The following is a 19,255-nucleotide window of genomic DNA, read 5'->3' as shown; positions in this document are numbered from 1 at the left end:
GTGGGGCTACGGTGTTGAACTTGCCCTTGGCTTTAGCCTGTGTAGTAGTACTCAGATCAGATTCTCTTTTGTGTAGTTGCTCGGCTGAACGTTTATTCTGCTGTCCTTGTTCTGGGGGCATCGAGGTATTTAGTGGGAAGGGGGTATAACGAATCTGGCATACTGCTGCTTACACTGTAGCTAGCTCTAGCTGTGCCTGTCTTTCTTGAGGTACTTGGAAGGGAGGCGTGTGGTGGAATTTGCTGCTTGAATTTTGTCTATGTATATTTAGCTGTTGCCACGCTTGTCCTGAGGTATGAGGAGGGCTTTAGGACTATTGTGTGGGGGCTACTTCTATTCCCAGAACTGGATTTTTGTATGCATTATTTTTACATCTTGTTTTACGTTTGCGATGCACAGTGGTCTGTGATATTTTGTAAAACATGGAAACTTGCGATTCCCATACATTAGTTTTGTATTTCAGATCTGGCAACGCTGTTACACGTCGGTGGTTATGGGCCTCTGCAGTCCGGACACCTGAAAGCAGACAAGGTATGGGATGATGGTGCTGCTGCGTCCCTTCCCAACACTAAGTATAGCAGCACGTGACTCTTCTGGCACAGAGTAGCAGGAGTTGAGCAAGGTGCTGGCAGCTCGAGCGCACTGGATTAGTGGATGGGCGCTGAAAGTTTTCTGCTTTGGTTTGCAAACAGAAACTTTGATTTCTTGCAACGTCTAATTTGAAAACAGGGTGTGGTTATGTAATAACACGTTGCAACATGTGGAAGATTGTATTCTGAAGTCTGTTGAGGGTTTTCCTGGTTTCTACTTTCAAGACTTCCACAATTTATCTGTACAGAAACTATAAAAACGCCATGCACAGCTGTTGTGGGTTTGACTTTTTTGAGAAACAAAATGACCTAGTTTCAGCAGCAGTCTTTATGCTAGGAAGGACTGCATAACGTTTGGCAATAAAGTATCACAGATGCCCTTGTTTATGTTTATTTGGCACTTGTTATACCCCTTTGTGGTTGGGACAAGCAAAGTAGTTTACAAAATTACAGTACTTGTCTTTTTTCCATAACGATTGTTCGGGTGTGAGTTTTTATTTGTTTGTTTTTAGAAACACAAGACTGGAAAGATGTGTCTGCAAAAAAATATTTCATTTATTAACTTCTTGTGGATATGTTCGCAATATGAAGGTGCAGCAAAAGTGAAAGTTGTTTTGAAACATACATGAGTTAGCATCCAATTTACTGTACCAGTGCAGACAGGTTTTAACTCACTTCTTTGTAGGTACTAAAAATGTAACTTTTTTTTTTTTTTTTTTTTGGAAGCTGGTAAGGTCATATAGGCTTTGTCTAACATGTTCTTTAAAACATCAGTTGGCAGAGGTTCCACTGCTGCCTCCTGTGCTTAAAACTCCTTAATCTAAATTTTATTATTAACACAAATAAATACTGTTGGTACTACCATGCTGTTTACAGCCCTTCACCCTTGGCAGCCCATCTGTTACTCCCTCTTCTTTATATGCCATATCAATGTACCACCCCACCATTCCTCCGCCAGCATCTTCAATTTTATTTTCTCTGGCCATATTTGTAGTCACCAAGAGCCACTCTAGTAGGAGCAGTGTAAATGTAAGGTTTATAAATATTTCAGTCCCTCCTAAAAAATGTGTCTTTTGGGGCTTACTTTTAAATCTTAAATTCTGGCTCTCCCTGACCATAGCCTTGTTCATTTTTCATGTAGAAATAAGTGTCAAGTTGCAGGTGTATTAAGTTAGGCCCATAAAATGCACCATCTGTGACTACTATAGCTTTTGGGCATTAGGTCAGTTAGGAATCTGATGAAGAAAGGCTAACTCCTAAAAGTTAGTCACAAATGTATTACGTTAGGCTAACACGTTTTGACACTTTATTTCTATATATCCAAGTAGATTAACATGGCAGCCACAAATCTCTGATTTTATTAACCAAACTATTTATGTCCTGATCTATGAGCTATTTGTTATTTCCACTCAATTTGCAGATTCTGTCTGCCACATTGGGACACTTGTAGAGAGTCTGCAGGTTTCAGTCAGGTATTGTGCTATTTGCTGAGCACCACATTCACACACAAGGGTCTGTTTTACAGAGTGACTTTGAAGTGACTAGCCAGATCTGGCTATTCAGCTGATTCATCTTTTATTCACCCCTGCTTTCCTAGCCAAACCCATCACCAGGCCAACTGATATTCTGGTCGGTATAGGGGAGGGTAGGTGGACTCTTCTGATGGCATGCCAACCTGCTGGAGTCCTCCATATGCTAGTTAGTGGCCATATAAAAGTTTAGGAATGCTTCTGCTGTTCTAGTGATAGTTTATAGTATATTTCCACTTGCTATACTGCCTAAGCTGACTTGCAGATCTGGGCGGTTTACAAAACTAAAAACAAAGTAAAATTCAGAAAAGGAACTACACTATGTTGATTGGAAAGGTAATTTCACTCAGCAGTACCAGACAATCAGTTTTTAAAAGGGATATGGGGTGAAAGGTGTGTGTGTGTGGGGGGGGGGGGGTGAACAGTATAGAATGGGAAGAGAAGCTTGTCAATGCAGTATGATACCCAATACTCTCCTCTACTGACTACTGAAATGCCTGTTTGAACAGCCAGGCTTTCAGGGCTTTTTAAAAGTTTTTAAAAGATAGTTCAGACCTTAAGGACAGTGGAAGTGAATTCCACTGAGCAGGAGCTACAAAGAAACATGCACGATGGCGAGTGCTTTCGAGCTGTGCCATTGTTAGATGGGGGAGTACAAGCCGATGAGCAGAGAAGTCATGGCGGTGAATATGGGATTGTGAAAGCAGAAAGGTAATCCGGAAGACCAACTCTATGAACCTTGAAAACAAGAGTAAGTCGTTTAAATGTAATTCATTGTTCTGTTGGGAGCCAATGAAATTTTTGAAATAGGAGAGATGTGGTAGCCGTGTTAGTCCACTTTTAAAGGTAATCGTCGATAGAAATAAAATGAAACATGGAAAAGAAAATAAGATGATACCTTTTTTGTTGGACATATACATTTTTGATTAGCTTTCGAAGGTAGCCTTTCTTCGTCAGATCGGAAATAAGCAAATGTTGGTAGATGACAGTAAATATAAGTGAAACATCAAAGCATTTCAGTGACAGTCTAACAGGATGAGGGTAGGTCAGGTGAGAGGGAGTGCCGGGTGGATGAGGGACAGGGAGATATGCATGGAGTTAAGAAGGTGACAAAGCAGTACAATTTTATGGTTTATAATGGGATAGAAAATTCAAGTCAGAATGATTTAATATTTTGACACCCGCCAGACAGGACTTAACAAAGATCTGGGTTTTCTAGCCCATTATAAACCATAAAATTCTACTTCTTTGTCATCCTCTTATCACCATGCATATCTCCCTGTCCCTCATCCACCCGGCCTTCCCTGTTTCTCACCTAACCCACCCTCATCCTGTTAGACTGTCACTGAAATGCTTTGATGTTTCACTTATATATATACTGTCATCTACCAACATTTGCTTATTTCTGATCTGACGAAGAAGGGCTGCCTTTGAAAGCTAATTAAAAAATGTATTATGTCCAATAAAAAAGGTATCATCTTTCTTTTCCATGTTTTATTTTGTTTCTGTTGATTACCTGAAATAGGGGAGAAACATGGTCAAACTTTTGAGTGACAAGTTTAATGGTTGTATGTGTTGTTATGGACTGCAGCCTATTTATATTTGCACAGGACTATCCAAGATGAACAATATTACAATAGTCAATCCTTGTTATCAATAAAGAGAATGAAATGTATTTAAGTCAAAATATCTGTGGATTGAATGTAATTGCCAGAGAATGTAAAAACCAGATTTGCATAAGCTAGAAATTTGAGTGGAGAAGGTAAGACCAGAATCCAGTATAATTCCTAAGTAGCAGAATGATTTGACAGGACAAATCGAAGTCCCAAATAGATTCAAAGGAGCAGTAGATGTAAGGCCACCAGGGAACCAACATTGTACCATTTTTTTCTTCAGGACCAACTTGTGGGTAGTTGGCCAGTTAGATATCTGTATTAGGCATTTATGAAATAGTCCCAATACTGGGTTATATGGGTCAGCAGGATACAGTAAAAGAATATTGTCAGCATAAAAATGGAAAGACACTCCGGTACATTGGATCAACTTTGGAAGGGGAGTTGGAAATAGGTTGAAGAGAAAGGGAGACAAGACTGATCCTTGCAGAACTCTTCAAGTTAGAGTGCTATGATGTTGTAGAAGAGGAGGTAACAAACCTGTAAGAACAACTAGTAAGAAACGATCAAACCATGCTAAGATAGTTCCACCAGTTCCCACGGATGACAACTGTGCCAGGAAAAGCTTATGATTAACCAGATTGAATGCTGCTGAAAGATTGAGATATATTGCGAAGACAGCTTTGTGTTTTTCATGATTTGAGTAGATCTCATTGAGGACTGCCATGAGCACTGTCTCTGTACTGTAATATGGCCTAAAACTGGATTGCTTAGGGTGAAGGGCGAGAGTTTTGTCACTAAAGCTGCATAATTGATCAAATACAACCTTTTCTAGAACTTTGGAAAGGAAGTACAAATTGGATATGGGGCGATAGTGAGCAGGCACTTGTGGATCCAGTGAAGGTTTCTTTAAGAGCGGGTGTGCTATTGCAGTTTTCCAGGATTGTGGCACTGCTCCTGTGGAAAGACTATTATTGATCATTTGAAGGATTCTAGGTAACGAGTTTAGTTTGGGGATAGTTAACCAAGCAGATGGGAACAGATCAAGAGGACAGAAGGTAGGATGCATTGACTTTATCACTTTGTACAGCAAGGAAAGAGATTGTTCTTGGAAAGAGGTCATCGATCTTTGTCCTAGAAAGGCTGTCGGCAAAAGTGCCTAATGGCAGTGTATCAGGAAGTGCAGAAGTAGCGGTTGGGACAGAGGGAGGACTTGGGGTAGATTGTAGAGAACTAATAAGGTTTTGAACTTTGCTTGAGAAATAAAGGGAGAATGTGCCTGCTGATGGAATTAAACTATTACCTGAGATACTGATGTGGTACTATGGTTGGAAGTTAAATTTTGAAAATAGAAAAAAGTTCCTTAGATTGATTTGGTGCTTTTAACAGTCTATCTTTAAGGAAATTGGACCTAGCTTTTTTTCAAATGATAATTATCTGTTTTGAACAAAAGGTTAACAGATCCTTATTTGTGATAGAATTGACCCATCTACATCCTGTTTTTCGGAGCTGTCTTTTTAGCAGTTGCAGGCCGATATGGTACCATGGTTGTTTGCATGAGGTTCTATTGACACAAAGTGGTTTCTATGGGCAACCATATCTAAGGCAAAAGATAAAGTAGAGTGTAAACTGTCAGCCATACTGTCACGGGGAAGGGACTCGGTCTTGTGGAAAAGAAAAGTCCGAATGAGGGATTGCTTGTGGATTCACTCGTGTTAAAAAACGAAAATGCTTAGAAGGTGGATAATGCACAGATTGGGACAAAACAAAATAGAAAGTGAAATGTATAGCAAAATGGTCAGACCAGGGAATTGGTGTATAGGAGAAAGCTGACGGAGGACTAGGGGAAGCATGGTGTGAAATGATTAAATCAAGCATATGGCGAACCCTTGTGGGTTGGAAAACTGACCCATTGGTGTAGACAAAGATCAGATAGAGTGGACAATAACAAGTGTGACCATGGATGAGATGGGGTGTCAACATACATATTAAAATCACCAAGCACTAGAATGTTTGAATATTGAACAGTGGCTTCAGTTAGGGTTTGAAAACGGGCATCCCATTTTGCCTGAGTCAGAGGGAGAACAGTAGTAGAGAAGGGACTAGTGGGGTAGGGGCATGTATACGAACTATGAGTGCCTCTGGATAAGGAACCAGGGAAGGTATTTCAACTAATTGGAGATCACAAAGAGTAAATAATTGCCAGACCCCCACCATTTCCTGTAGTTCTGGCTAAAGATATAACATCAAAGCCATCCGGAAGGCAACTGTATGGGTTTCTTTCCTCTCCTGACTTGATCCACGTCTCTGTTACAGATTTTTTGATCCGGAAGATAATAGGAAATCGCGAATTTGTGTTTTGGATCGTAGAGATCTACAGTTTAGGAGGGTGATGGGGACACAGGAGTTAACATCAGTAGAATCATGAGTGTAAGGGATGTAGGTGAGAGAATGTACCTGAGCTAATTCATAGGGCTGAGAAAAATAGGCGTGGCGGTTCTCCACGAGAGTTGGAATTGGTATTCCTTGAGATGCCTCACACGATCTCCCAGAAGTCAAACAAAAGCCAGGAGCTAGTCAAAGAAGAAGAAACAAAGTAATAAAAATTAGTAATATGCAGGTCATGTCACCTAGTTGGAGAAGTACTTGCAGAAGTTGGAAAAAATGCCACTACGGAAATATACTGAGGAAAAATATAATGGTGCGTGCCATCCACAGTATAATGCTGGAGACTATAAAGCTGACTTTGTCTAGTGTGCTTATGTTGCTGAAATTAGTCACATAAGGGGGTTTTGTGCCCTAGGCTCTCGAAGCAGAGGGAGAGCTTAGAGAATCAGACAGCACTTGAATTTCCCTATAATAAGAGCAATACACCAGACGTTTAGACATTCAGCTCAAACTTGTGCTGGGCTCCCTAATGAGGCATATTGGCACTTTCAAGCTTGAGGCGCTGGGCAGTTGTTTGTCTTGCCTGCCCCTTTTGATAGCCCAGGTCTGTCAGAACTAAGGTTGGAATCTGATATCATGAGCTTTCACCTGCAACCATTCAGAGATCTCTCCTCCATCTTATATCTCCTTTCAACTTATTTGTTTTTGTCAGTACAGTGACGGCCCTCATGGGATCATGTAGCAAGACTATATCCAGTCACTAGTTTTGACTGTTGCTATGGCTTCTTCCCTTTCAGAGTCTGTGAACACTTCTTTTGCAGCGTGACCTGGGAAATTTATTTATGGTTCATTTGTAGCCCACATTTTCCCACACATGCAGGCACAATGTGGCTTACAGATAAATTAGGAAAAATTACAAATTGAGAAAATACAGTTAAAGGTGACAAAGGATAGACAAGGGGAGCAGTAGCTAACAATGGGGAACTAAGCAGGGTGGGGGAGTGTTATGGGAATACTAATCAGCAGAGTAACTAGGGGAGTACGTTTTAACAAAGAAGTAAGTTTTCAGCAATTTTTTTTTTAAGAGGATGTGGTCCATTTGCGTTTTGAGGTGCTGCGGAAGAGCATTCCAGTGTTTAGGACTCCAGTAGCGGAAAGAAGAGGTGAAAATCAGCTTATATTTGATGCCCTTGCAGTTTGGGAAGTGTAGTTGGAGATATGACTGTGCTGCAAGCGTGGCATTCCTTGGTGGAAGATCAATCAAGTTGAGCATATAGTCTGGAGCAAGGCCATAGATGATTTTGTGGGTTAAGGAGCAGACTTTAAAAATAATATGTTCCTTTACAGGTAGCCAATGTAGGTTGTAGTGCAGAGGCTGAGCATGTGCAAATCGTTGTTTTCCCAGAATCAGTCTTGCGGCTGTGTTCTGGACTATCTGGAACTTTCTCAATAAAGAGACCTTGCAGCCCGCATAAATCCCGCTGCAGTAATCTAGATGGGATAGGACTAACCAATGCACAAGGGTACGGAACAGCTCTCTGGTAAGGAAATATCGTATGCGCCGGAGCCTCCACATAGCATTAAACATTCTTTTGGAGACCAAATGCATGTGATTATCTAACTGTAGGTACATGTCCAGATTCACTCCTAAAAGCCGCAGACTGTTGGAAATTGGAAGAACATAATCCTTAACGGGAAGCGTTGTATCGGTTATTTTGTGATTGGGGGGGGGGGGGGCGAGAGTATGGAAGATCTGAGTCAGGACTCGAACCCAGACTCCTCTATATAATGCTGCTGCTGAACCACCAGCCAACCCAGCTCAACTTAAGTTTTTTTTTTTTTTTTGTTTGTCAAGGTCATAGTTTCCTTCCACTGGGCTGGGTTTCAAATGTTCTAGGAATAGGTGTGATTATCTCTTTGGTTTGCCCACACTATTGCCTGTACATTTAGGCCAGGAGCTTGTGGACTGTATCTACAGACAGTCTGATCCTTTAAAGCTCTTAGGATTGTGCCTGTTGGGTCTTTTGTTACCTGTTTGTGAAACAGATGGTTCTGTTAAGTTTTGATGTGGCCATTTTGTCTATCACTGGAGCTGTCCAAACCATGGTGCTGAACTCCTCAGTGTTTTTTTTTTTTTTTTTGCATGTATGCTTGAACCCACTTGTTCATGTGTAAGATCACATAGGGAAAGAGCTGCATCACTACCTCTACCACCATTAAAAAAAAAATAGTGCAATTTTGAAAAAAAAAAAGCAGTGCATATCTGCTGGAATTTTTAAGGAATGTTGGTGACTTTGTACACCAAGAGTAGGAGACAGCCAATGCACTTTTCAGGGTATCCAGTTTTTCTCTAGTATGAGTCCCCAGCCTTTATCAAGATGTTACCACCAGGACCTTGCTTCAAGCAACCAATCAATCAATCAATCAATCAATCACCAATTACCCTCCCCCCCCTGTAATCCCAAAGGGCAGAAGATTATAAATTGTTGACATCACAATAGATCAGTAGTTTCAAATTATTTCCTTAGGACCCAGTGTAAGAAAAATCTTGAGGTCCTCCTTGCTCACTGTCCCTTCAACCCACACCATTCTGGCCCTTCTACCTCCCAGTAACTCACTTTTCTGCTGTCTCCTGTTTTGGGCACTTTCAGTCAGTTTGAGCTATGAAATGCCAGTAAACCCCATGTTTCTCTGTAATTATTGAGAACAGTGCAGGAGCAAGGGTACTGTACAGTTTAAACTTCCTTAGAACTGTCCAGAGGTAACAGAGAAATGTTGTGACTGCTGTGCTTCTGTCCCTCCTGGAATGGATGCAGGGCCAGGGCTCGCAACTTGGTCAGTGTCAGCCAACAGCCTAATATTGGGTCACAACCTTGAGTTTGAAAAATGCTGCAGTAGACTGCCCACTGCCCTTTAAGCATGCCTAAAATACACTTTGAGATTTACTGGTCTTTTTTGTACTTTTGTGAGTTTGCCGTTCCGGTGGGGCAGTGAACTAAGGCTTCTGCAATTTATACCATGCAGTTTTCTTGTAGGATGAAAGAGTGGTGGATTCAAGTTGGGCTGCTGACTGTTCCCTTAATTGCTGTCTACTTGCACATCCCGCCTCCTAAGCTATCCCCTGCCCTTTCTTCATGGAGAACATCGGGAGCTTTCTTCACCTACCAAGGTCATCGCATCTTTTACCGAGGTAAGGTATGGACATTTCGGTTAGGGACTGCCTCTCTATGTCAATTGTTCAGCGCTGCGTGCGTCTGGTAGCGCTATATAAATGCTAATAGTAGTAGTAGGTTCTGAGCAATTTGCACTACCTTCAGAAGACCTGTTGCAGACTCGGGGGCAAGTGTTTTGAGAACAGGAAAGAAGGTTCCCCGTTCTTATGCTTACTGTTTACCAGAGGAGAGAAAAGTGCTACAATTATAGCGGAAGCAGAAAGATTAAATCTTTTGTTCATTAAAAAAAAAAAAGAAATCCTTAGAGACCTTATCCAATTGAGTGAAATCCCTTTGACGTCTATTTTTTCTTGTGTTTACTTGATGGAAAATGGCATTGGGAAATTCAGCATGTGTTGTCTTTAGAAAGAATGATTCCAAAGCTTTGTAGTGTCATCACTGGGCTAGTACAGATTATGGTTTTAAATGCTTTTTAAAATTAATCTTTTGTATTCATTTGTATACCAAGTGCTTCCGACTACATCACTGAATTTAAGCTTGGCAAAGAGTCCATTTGTTGCACAAGTATGAGGAAGGAAAAAGTATACACAGAAAAATATGCAAAACGTCTGAGATTTTTGCCTAATTCTTAAAGGGAGTAGATCTCAGTGGCACTTTTTGCACAATGATTTGCTTTCACATTTGTTCTGGAGAATGTTTGGTTTTATTTTTTCCTTTCTGGAAAGTTGGGGACTGAAATCCTAGAGCAGAAAATTAATGTACTGTTTCAAAGTCTTACCTGGAGTGACTCATGGGGCTTTTGCAGCATTTTTGCCCAGTCTTTATTTTGTTCTTAAATGTGGCCCTTCATGTCCTATATCTGCATGTAGTCACAGCATCTCCATATTTCATCAGTGTATAATACCTTAGCAAGTGCTAAATTTAAGCTTCCAGTAGCTTAATATTTCCTTTTGAGGAAAATGAAAGGTCATTGCAGCCCAACAGCATCTAAAAATAATCTTGTAATGAATGTTTGAACGTGACTTAGTTTTACACACTCAGGTAGGTGCTTGTTTAGTTAAATTGCCCCAGTACATTCACACACAAAAGGCATGAGGACAGCATAATGCCTAATTTTATGGAATATATATACCCGTGTTCCTTGGGATGTCTAGGTGGAGCTGGGGGTAGAATTGTGACTTGTGCACGTACCTTTTGGTTGTTTGTGTGTGTAGTGCTTTTGAGTTTTGCTGTCTTTCACCAAACAATCACATGAGTGGGGGACATCTCAACGATACTGACAAGCTCTCTTGGATCTCGGAAACAACTAGAAAACTTCCTAAGTGTGCTCAGGTGTTTCTGCACCTCCAGTCCCTCACAGAACACAGTAGTCTTAGGTTTTTTTGAAACTAGTGCATGGTCACATTAAGATTGTCTTGTCGGGGTATTTTTTTTTTTTTAAACGTAGCAGGCAAATTCATTTGTTTGAATCCAAAGTTGTATGATGATTTTTTTTTTGTTTTCAAATCGTTTTTTTTTTTTTTACTCTTTCTAAAAACATTTTCCTTGTCCTTCTGTCACAGGAAAATTTAAAATCATAGTGGATTTCAAAAAAAGCAAATGTGAAGGGGAAGACTCAAGATGGTGCCATGGCTCTTTTGGGGATGCCTCAATTATTCTGTGTTGCTTGTTTGACCTTTGTACCACTCTCTAATGGTTCCAAAATGGAAGGGTAAGGTCCTGAAATCTCTGTACTGGCCCAGAGACCCAACTCCAGATCAAAGATTTCCTTGAATGGCCTCTTGGACCTTTGGGCTATGAATCCTCCACTGTGGGACTTCAGTGGTGTTGGATCTACCCGGAGGAGAGGATTTTCTTAGCCCTTGAGATCGCTCTACTCCTCCATCTGGGTGGTGCAAAACGGAGTATTGCCTTAGTTCAAGAAAAACCCAACCTCTGCATCTAAATGTCTTGCGGGAAGGAGCAGAACTCCTTTTCCCAATGGTGAGCCAATTGCGTTATCAAGAAGCACCTCAGCATCACACTCGCAGTGGGAAAGATGGAGGATAAATGGCATTAAGTACATAGTAAATGAAATGAAATGACGGCAGAAAAAGACCTGCATGGTCCATCCAGTCTGCCCAACAAGATAAACTCACATGTGCTACTTTTTGTGTATACCCCTACTTTGATTTGTACCTATCCTCTTCAGGGCACAGACCGTATAAGTGCCCCGCCTCTCACCACCGGCTCTGGCACAGACCGTATAAGTCTGCCCAGCACTATCACCCCCTCCCACCACCGGCTCTGCCACCCAATCTCGGCTAAGCTCCTTAGGATCCATTCCTTCTGAACAGGATTCCTTTATGTTTATCCCACGCGTGTTTGAATTCTGTTACCGTTTTCATTTCCACCACTTCCCGCGGGAGGGCATTCATACATACTTGCATAATACATAAGTATTCATACATACATACGTAATACATAAGTATTGCCATACTGGGAAAGACCAAAGATCCATCGAGCCCAGCATCCTGTTTCCAACAGTGGCCAATCCAGGTCACAAATACCTGGCAAGATCCCAAAAATGTACAAAACATTTTATACTGCTTATCCCAGAAATAGTGGATTTTCCCCAAGTTCATTTAATAACGGTCTATGGACTTTTCCTTTAGGACGCCGTCCAAACCTTTTTAAAACTCCGCTAAGCTAACCGCCTTTACCACATTCTCTGGCGACAAATTCCAGAGTTTAATTACACGTTGAGTGAAGAAAAAGTTTCTCCGATTCATTTTAAATTTATTACATTGTAGCTTCATCACATGCCTCCTAGTATTTTTGGAAAGCGTGAACAGACGCTTCACATCTACTTGTTCAACTCCACTTATTATTTTATAGACCTCTATCATATCTCCCCTCAGCCGCCTTTTCTCCAAACTGAAGAGCCCTAGCTGCTTTAACCTTTCCTCATAGGGAAGCCGTCCCATCCCCTTTATCATTTTCGTTGCCCTTCTCTGCACCTTTTCTAATTCCACTATATCTTTTTTGAGATGCAGCGACCAGAATTGAACACAATATTCGAGGTGTGGTCGCACCATGGAGCGATACAAAGGCATTATAACATCCTCATTTTTGTTTTCCATTCCTTTCCTAATAATACCTAACATTCTATTTGCTTTCTTAGCCGCAGCAGCACACTGAGCAGAGGGTTTCAACGTATCATCAACGACGACACCTAGATCTCTTTCTTGGTCCGTGACTCCTAACGTGGAACCTTGCATGACGTAGCTATAATTCCGGTTCCTCTTTCCCACATGCATCACTTTGCACTTGTTCACATTCTGGTCTTTGGTAGAATACCAGCAGTGTTGGCTCAATAGGAGAGACTGGTTATATGCCATAAACCTCAAATATATGTTTATGCCCTACCCTCTGTCCACAGAAGATATCTATACAATTAGCTTCTGCAGATTTTATCATTGAATTCAGTTGTCAGATATATTACGTTTTTTACATATTGATATTAGCATTTTATAGATGCTGTTCCATCTAGTTGGAACAGCCGTTTTAAGGCTAGTTTCAAGCTTTTAGAGAATGACATGGAGACAAAGTTTGTCCCTGTCCTTGGTGGGCTCTGTCCCCATCTCCACAGTTAACTGCGTGACCCCATCCCTGTGTCATTCTCTACTCAGGTATCAGTAAGTGAGATTCAGATAAGGGTCAGTACAGTGACTGCTCCTCGCATCTTTCTTGTTTTATTTAGATGTATGGTGAAGGGCGTGATTAAATTGGAAGAGCTTGCAAAACCTTCTAAATATCTTTCTTAGAAATGAAACGAAAATCTAAATAACAATAGTGAATCTTAATCGTAATAATTTATTTTTATCAATTGCATTATCTAAAAAAACAAAACAAGCAATCAACAAAACAAAGCCAAATCAAACAAAAAAAAACCCCAAACTCCTTTTGCTAGTATGGCTGCTTTAAGAGTTGAAATCTTAGATTGCATATTTTTGCCAGGGATGAACAGTTTGTTGAATTGTAGACACTGTGGATATAGAGGATGTTAGGGCTGTATAAATATTTGTTCATTAAGAGGGCCAGACCTTAGTGACCAAAGCCTTCCAAGCATCTGTAAAATGCATTTGTTTGAGCCAGCATTAACCACTCCCCCTATGTGTGACTTTTCTTTCAGATTCATGGGGTGCAATTGGCAGTTCGGATGTGGTGCTTTTATTGCATGGTTTCCCTACCTCAAGCTATGACTGGTGCAAGGTGAGTCAATGAAGTAAGCTTATGTTTGTGGCCTTCACAATCCTTTATGTGTGGCCGGAGAGCTCTGTGTCCATCCTATTGGGAGCAAGAGCTCAGGAAGCAGTGCAGTATGGCCACGTTAGGAAAAATACATCACACTGTGTCTGTCCAACATGGATATTGTATGGGGGTGGGAGGATTGGGGAATCAAGGAAATGTTTTTGATTAGGTCTCTAGAAAGTAGGTAGGGTTCCCCCCCCCCCCCCCCCCCAAGTCTTGCCACATTTGGATGAATTGGACCAAATTCAATAAAGCGCACCCAAATTTGGGTGCTGGAAAAAGTCAGCTCCCACTGCTCCGGGTTGACTGCCCTTATATAGAATAGCATGTAGCACCAATTCCCGTGTCCAGATTTGGGCAGCACGACTTGCGCCTGCTGAAACCAGGGACCGATATGCTTCTCTGGGGCTAATCCTGCTTGGGTGCTGGCGTTGATAATGTCGCTGAATCTGGGGATGATTTTGGCATGATGCCGACACTCCTAACCCCGAAGCCTGCAAGACAATGAAGCATGGTTTATTGTAATAGTTAAAGCAGTCTGGCATTGTGAGACTAAGACCAACCTCTTCTCCCTCCACCCTCACTCTTTTTCCAGATCTGGGATGGGCTGACCCAGCGGTTTCACAGAGTCCTCGCCCTGGATTTCCTGGGATTTGGTTTCAGCGATAAGCCAGTATGTTGTCCTGATGATGCCTGAGAGAAGACTAGCTGTGCCATCCTTCTAAGCTCACCTCTTTTCGTCACTTCTCTCCCTATGGCTCTAAGTTCAGATCTTTTAACATTTGACAATAATACAATGACGGCAGCAGACACTCTCAGGTTGATATTGTTTGTCATATAAGAGCAGTTTTTTTGCATGATGATAATACAATATAGCTTTCTAATTTCTATATAGCTTTCTAATTTCTAGAATAAGGAAATGGAATGTGCATTGAACAGCTGGTGTAAGAGGGCCTTTGTATGCCTATTTTGCAGTGAGAGTTGCTCACATTACTTGGCCCATTTTACAGTTCATATGGCCAAAGATGCACACAGTGATGGTTTTACAGATTCGACTCCCCCAGTTTACAAAACTGCGCTAGCGGCTGCTGGTGTGGTAATGCTGACATAGCCCATTCACAGCACGGCAGCTGCTAGCGAGGCTTTCTAAACGGGAGTAAGATGGTAGCACCAATACCTAGCTTGATGTAAGATACCTATAAAACTTTATTTAGATGTTTTAAGTGGGGGGAAAGGGGTCCCTCCCACCCCCACAAAGCCTGCAATAGAACAGTCCAACTATCATACTGACAATGCTGAGGTAATTAAAAAATAATAATAATTAAATGAGGGAAATATTCAAATTATTTCATTCAAAATAAACCTAGCAAAGTTAATCAAACTAGATTAGACATATGCTTTTACGATCCTTAATCACGTCAAAGTAAGGAGTAGCATAATCAGCAGAGCTCGTCCATAAAAAGGGAAATGGGACTTGATATATCACCTTTCTGTGGTATTTTGCAACTACATTCAAAGCGGTTTACATATATACAGGTACTTATTTTGTACCTGGGGCAATGGAGGGTTAAGTGACTTGCCCACAGTCACAAAGAGCTACAGTGGGAATCGAACCCAGTTCCCCAGGATTAAAGTCCGCTGCACTAATCACTAGGCTACAAAGACAGCAGGACAAGGGATATAATGGAAAACATCATTCTTCAGGAACCGGACACAGCACTGTGTTTCAGGGGTCTGTGTAAAATCTCAGGAGGATATATAATGCGATGTAATCACTGGAAAACAATCTTGACAAAGACTTGATCCAGGCGCGGGGGTCAGCATATGAATGCACATTCTCCGAGGACAAGCAGGCTGCTTGTTCTCACTGATGGGTGACGTCCACGGCAGCCCCTCCAATCGGAAACTTCACTAGCAAAGTCCTTTGCTAGCCCTCGCGCGCCCGCGCGCACCGCGCATGCGCGGCCGTCTTCCCGCCCGAAACCGGCTCGAGCCGGCCAGTCTTCTTTTGTCCGCACTCGGTACGGTCGTGTTTTCGCCGTGTCGAGCCCCGGAAAGTCGACCTCGCGCGTCCAATTTGTTTGAACGTGTTTTTTTCCTTCGGGAAAGCTTTGTCCTTGTCGGGAAGTGCTCCGGAAACCCCCCGCCGGGTTTCGTGTAAATCCTCCCCGTACTTCCAGCTTTTTTGCCCCGGTAAGTTTTCTTTCGTCGTCGGGGTAGGCCTTTTTTCGGCCTCGGTCGAGATTTTTTCTCCCTCTAAATTTGGTGCTTCGAATTTCGCCATTTCGGCTTTTGATTTCGCCGGCGTGATTTTTCCGCCCATGACATCGAAGCCTTCCAGCGGCTTCAAGAAGTGCACCCAGTGCGCCCGGGTTATCTCGCTCACTGATCGACACTCGTCGTGTCTTCAGTGTCTGGGGGCCGAGCACCGCCCTCAGAACTGCAGTCTGTGTTCCCTGCTTCAAAGGCGGACTCAGGTAGCGAGACTAGCCCAGTGGAACGTGTTGTTCTCGGGCTCTTCGTCGGCATCGGCACCGGGATCTTCGAGTGCATCGACGTCGTCAGCGTCCAGACCATCTTCCTCGGCCGCCCCTGCATCGAGTGCATCGAGGCATCGGGCCTCTGCATCGGCGCCGAGACATCGGATAGCTGCATCGACGTCGGTGGTACCAGGACCTCGTCTGCTGATGTCGTCGGACGGTGGTGCATCGGGTGGAGTGCAGGTGAGGGCTGTCCATTCCCCTGCTGGTGGCGGTGAGCCCTCGGGTGGGTCTCCGCCTACCCTGAGGGCTCCTGCGGTACAGCCCCCCCGAGATCGACCTTCTTCAGTCTCGGCCCCGAGGAAGCGACGGGTGGATTCGACGTCCTCCTCGTCGGTGCCGGGGAGCTCCGGTGACATGCTTCGGAAGAAATCGAAGAAGCATCGACACCGGTCTCCTCCCCGTGTCGGCACCGAGAGCTCTGGGTCGCCGAGGGATTCGGCACCCAGCAGGCATCGGCACCGAGAGGACCGCTCACCCTCTGTTCAGGAGGTGTCGATGCGCTCCGCTCTGGACAGCCCGGAACAGCCTCCACGCCCGGAACAGGTACTGACGTCGACGCCTGCATCGACCTCTCAGCCTTTCTCTGCAGCCGCTCTAAACGAGAGCCTCCGGGCCGTTCTCCCAGAGATTCTGGGAGAGCTGTTGCGCCCTACCCCTCCGGTACCGGCGGTGCTTGCGCCACCGGTACCGTCGAGCGTGGCGCCGGCTGGCCCATCGCCCAGGTTGAGGTCCCCGACGTCGGTACCGCGTGCGGTGCCGACCGCGGCCACCTCCCAGGAAGGCTCCCCGACTACGTCGGCGGAGGGAGCTTCGCCGATGCGGGCGAGGGAGTCTACCTCTCGACGCCCCCATCGTGGACAGGGTTCCACGGAGTCGAGCAGGGCGAGGTTGCAGACACAGGTCCGTGAACTTGTGTCTGACACCGAGGGTGAGGCCTCGTGGGAGGAAGAGGAAGATCCCAGATATTTCTCTGACGAGGAGTCTGGGGGTCTTCCGTCTGATCCCACTCCCTCTCCTGAGAGACAGCTTTCTCCTCCCGAGAGTCTGTCTTTTGCCTCCTTTGTCCGGGAGATGTCTACGGCCATCCCCTTCCCGGTGGTTGTGGAGGACGAGCCCAGGGCTGAAATGTTTGAGCTCCTGGACTATCCTTCTCCACCTAAGGAAGCGTCCACTGTTCCCTTGCACCATGTCCTGAAGAAGACATTGCTTGCGAACTGGACCAAACCATTAACTAATCCCCACATTCCCAAGAAGATCGAGTCCCAGTACCGGATCCATGGGGACCCAGAGCTGATGCGCACTCAGTTGCCTCATGACTCTGGAGTTGTGGATTTGGCCCTAAAGAAGGCTAAGAGTTCTAGGGAACATGCTTCGGCGCCCCCGGGCAAGGACGCTAGAACCTTAGACTCCTTTGGGAGGAAGGCCTACCATTCCTCTATGCTCGTGTCCAAGATCCAGTCTTACCAGCTCTACACGAGCATACACATGCGGAATAATGTGCGGCAGTTGGCGGGCTTGGTTGATGCTCTTCCCCCTGAGCAAGCCAAGCCTTTTCAGGAGGTGGTCAGGCAGCTGAAGGCGTGCAGAAAATTCCTGGCCAGAGGAGTTTATGACACTTTTGATGTTGCGTCCAGGGCCGCTGCTCAAGGTGTGGTGATGCGCAGGCTCTCATGGCTGCGTGCCGCCGACCTGGAGAATAGAGTCCAGCAGCGGATTACGGACTTGCCTTGCCGTGCGGATAACATTTTGGCGAAAAAGTCGAGCAGGTGGTAGAGTCTCTCCACCAGCGGGACACCGCATTCGACAAGTTCGCCCGCCGGCAGCCTTCAGCTTCTACCTCTACAGGTAGACGATTTTTCGGGGGAAGGAAGACTGTTCCCTATACTTCTGGCAAGCGTAGGTACAATCCTCCTTCCCGACAGCCTGCGGCCCAGGCTAAGCCCCAGCGCGCTCGCTCTCGTCAGCAGCGTGCGAATCAGCAAGGCCCCGCGGCTCCCCAGCAAAAGCAAGGGGCGAGCTTTTGACTGGCTCCAGCAGAGCATAGCCGACATCCAAGTGTCAGTGCCGGGCGACCTGCCTGTCGGAGGGAGGTTGAAAGCTTTTCACCAAAGGTGGCCTCTTATAACCTCCGATCAGTGGGTTCTCCAAATAGTCCGGCAAGGATACACCCTCAATTTGGCCTCTCAACCTCCAAATTGTCCACCGGGAGCTCAGTCCTACAGCTTCCAGCACAAGCAGGTACTTGCAGAGGAACTCTCCGCCCTTCTCAGCGCCAATGCGGTCGAGCCCGTGCCATCCGGGCAAGAAGGGCTGGGGTTCTATTCCAGGTACTTCCTTGTGGAAAAGAAAACAGGGGGGATGCGTCCCATCCTAGACCTAAGGGCCCTGAACAAATATCTCGTAAAAGAAAAGTTCAGGATGCTTTCCCTGGGCACCCTTCTCCCCATGATTCAGCAAAACGATTGGCTATGCTCTCTGGACTTGAAGGATGCCTACACACACATCCCGATACTGCCAGCTCACAGACAGTATCTGCGATTTCAGCTGGGCGCACGCCACTTCCAGTACTGTGTGCTACCCTTTGGGCTCGCCTCTGCGCCCAGGGTGTTCACAAAGTGCCTAGCTGTGGTAGCAGCGGCGCTTCGCAGGCTGGGGGTGCACGTGTTCCCATATCTCGACGATTGGCTGGTGAAGAACACATCCGAGGCAGGAGCCCTGCAGTCCATGCAGATGACTATTCGCCTCCTGGAGCTACTGGGGTTTGTGATAAATTACCCAAAGTCCCATCTTCTCCCAGTGCAGAAACTCGAATTCATCGGAGCCCTGCTGGATTCTCGGACGGCTCGCGCCTATCTCCCAGAGGCGAGGGCCAACAACTTGTTGTCCCTCGTCTCGCGGGTGCGAGCGTCCCAGCAGATCACAGCTCGGCAGATGTTGAGATTGCTGGGCCACATGGCCTCCACAGTTCATGTGACTCCCATGGCCCGCCTTCACATGAGATCTGCTCAATGGACCCTAGCCTCCCAGTGGTATCAGGCCGCCGGGGGTCTAGAGGACGTGATCCACCTGTCCACGAGTTTTCTCGAATCCCTGTATTGGTGGACGATTTGCTCCAATTTGACTCTG

The 19,255-nt window shown here is 44.8% G+C and overlaps 1 protein-coding gene across 4 annotated transcripts in view; it reads left to right on the top strand.

Annotated features, from left to right (window-relative positions):
• Window positions 1-19,255, top strand: part of MEST — a 65,288-nt gene continuing 46,033 nt past the window's right edge. The window contains exons 1-5 of one of the 4 annotated variants that reach the window (XM_030216021.1): window positions 1-125; window positions 464-531; window positions 9,145-9,310; window positions 13,468-13,547; window positions 14,182-14,259. In XM_030216021.1, the coding sequence (XP_030071881.1) occupies window positions 9,157-9,310; window positions 13,468-13,547; window positions 14,182-14,259 (312 nt within the window). In that variant the 5' untranslated portion in view covers window positions 1-125; window positions 464-531; window positions 9,145-9,156. Of the gene's footprint in view, window positions 126-188; window positions 211-463; window positions 532-2,586; window positions 2,871-9,144; window positions 9,311-13,467; window positions 13,548-14,181; window positions 14,260-19,255 lie in introns of those variants that run through there. The other 3 variants (XM_030216018.1, XM_030216019.1, XM_030216022.1) reach the window with 3 other exon arrangements.

Source organism: Microcaecilia unicolor, chromosome 10, assembly GCF_901765095.1.
Source record: "Microcaecilia unicolor chromosome 10, aMicUni1.1, whole genome shotgun sequence".
NCBI lineage: Eukaryota > Metazoa > Chordata > Amphibia > Gymnophiona > Siphonopidae > Microcaecilia > Microcaecilia unicolor.
This window is presented reverse-complemented; position numbering and strand designations above follow the sequence as displayed.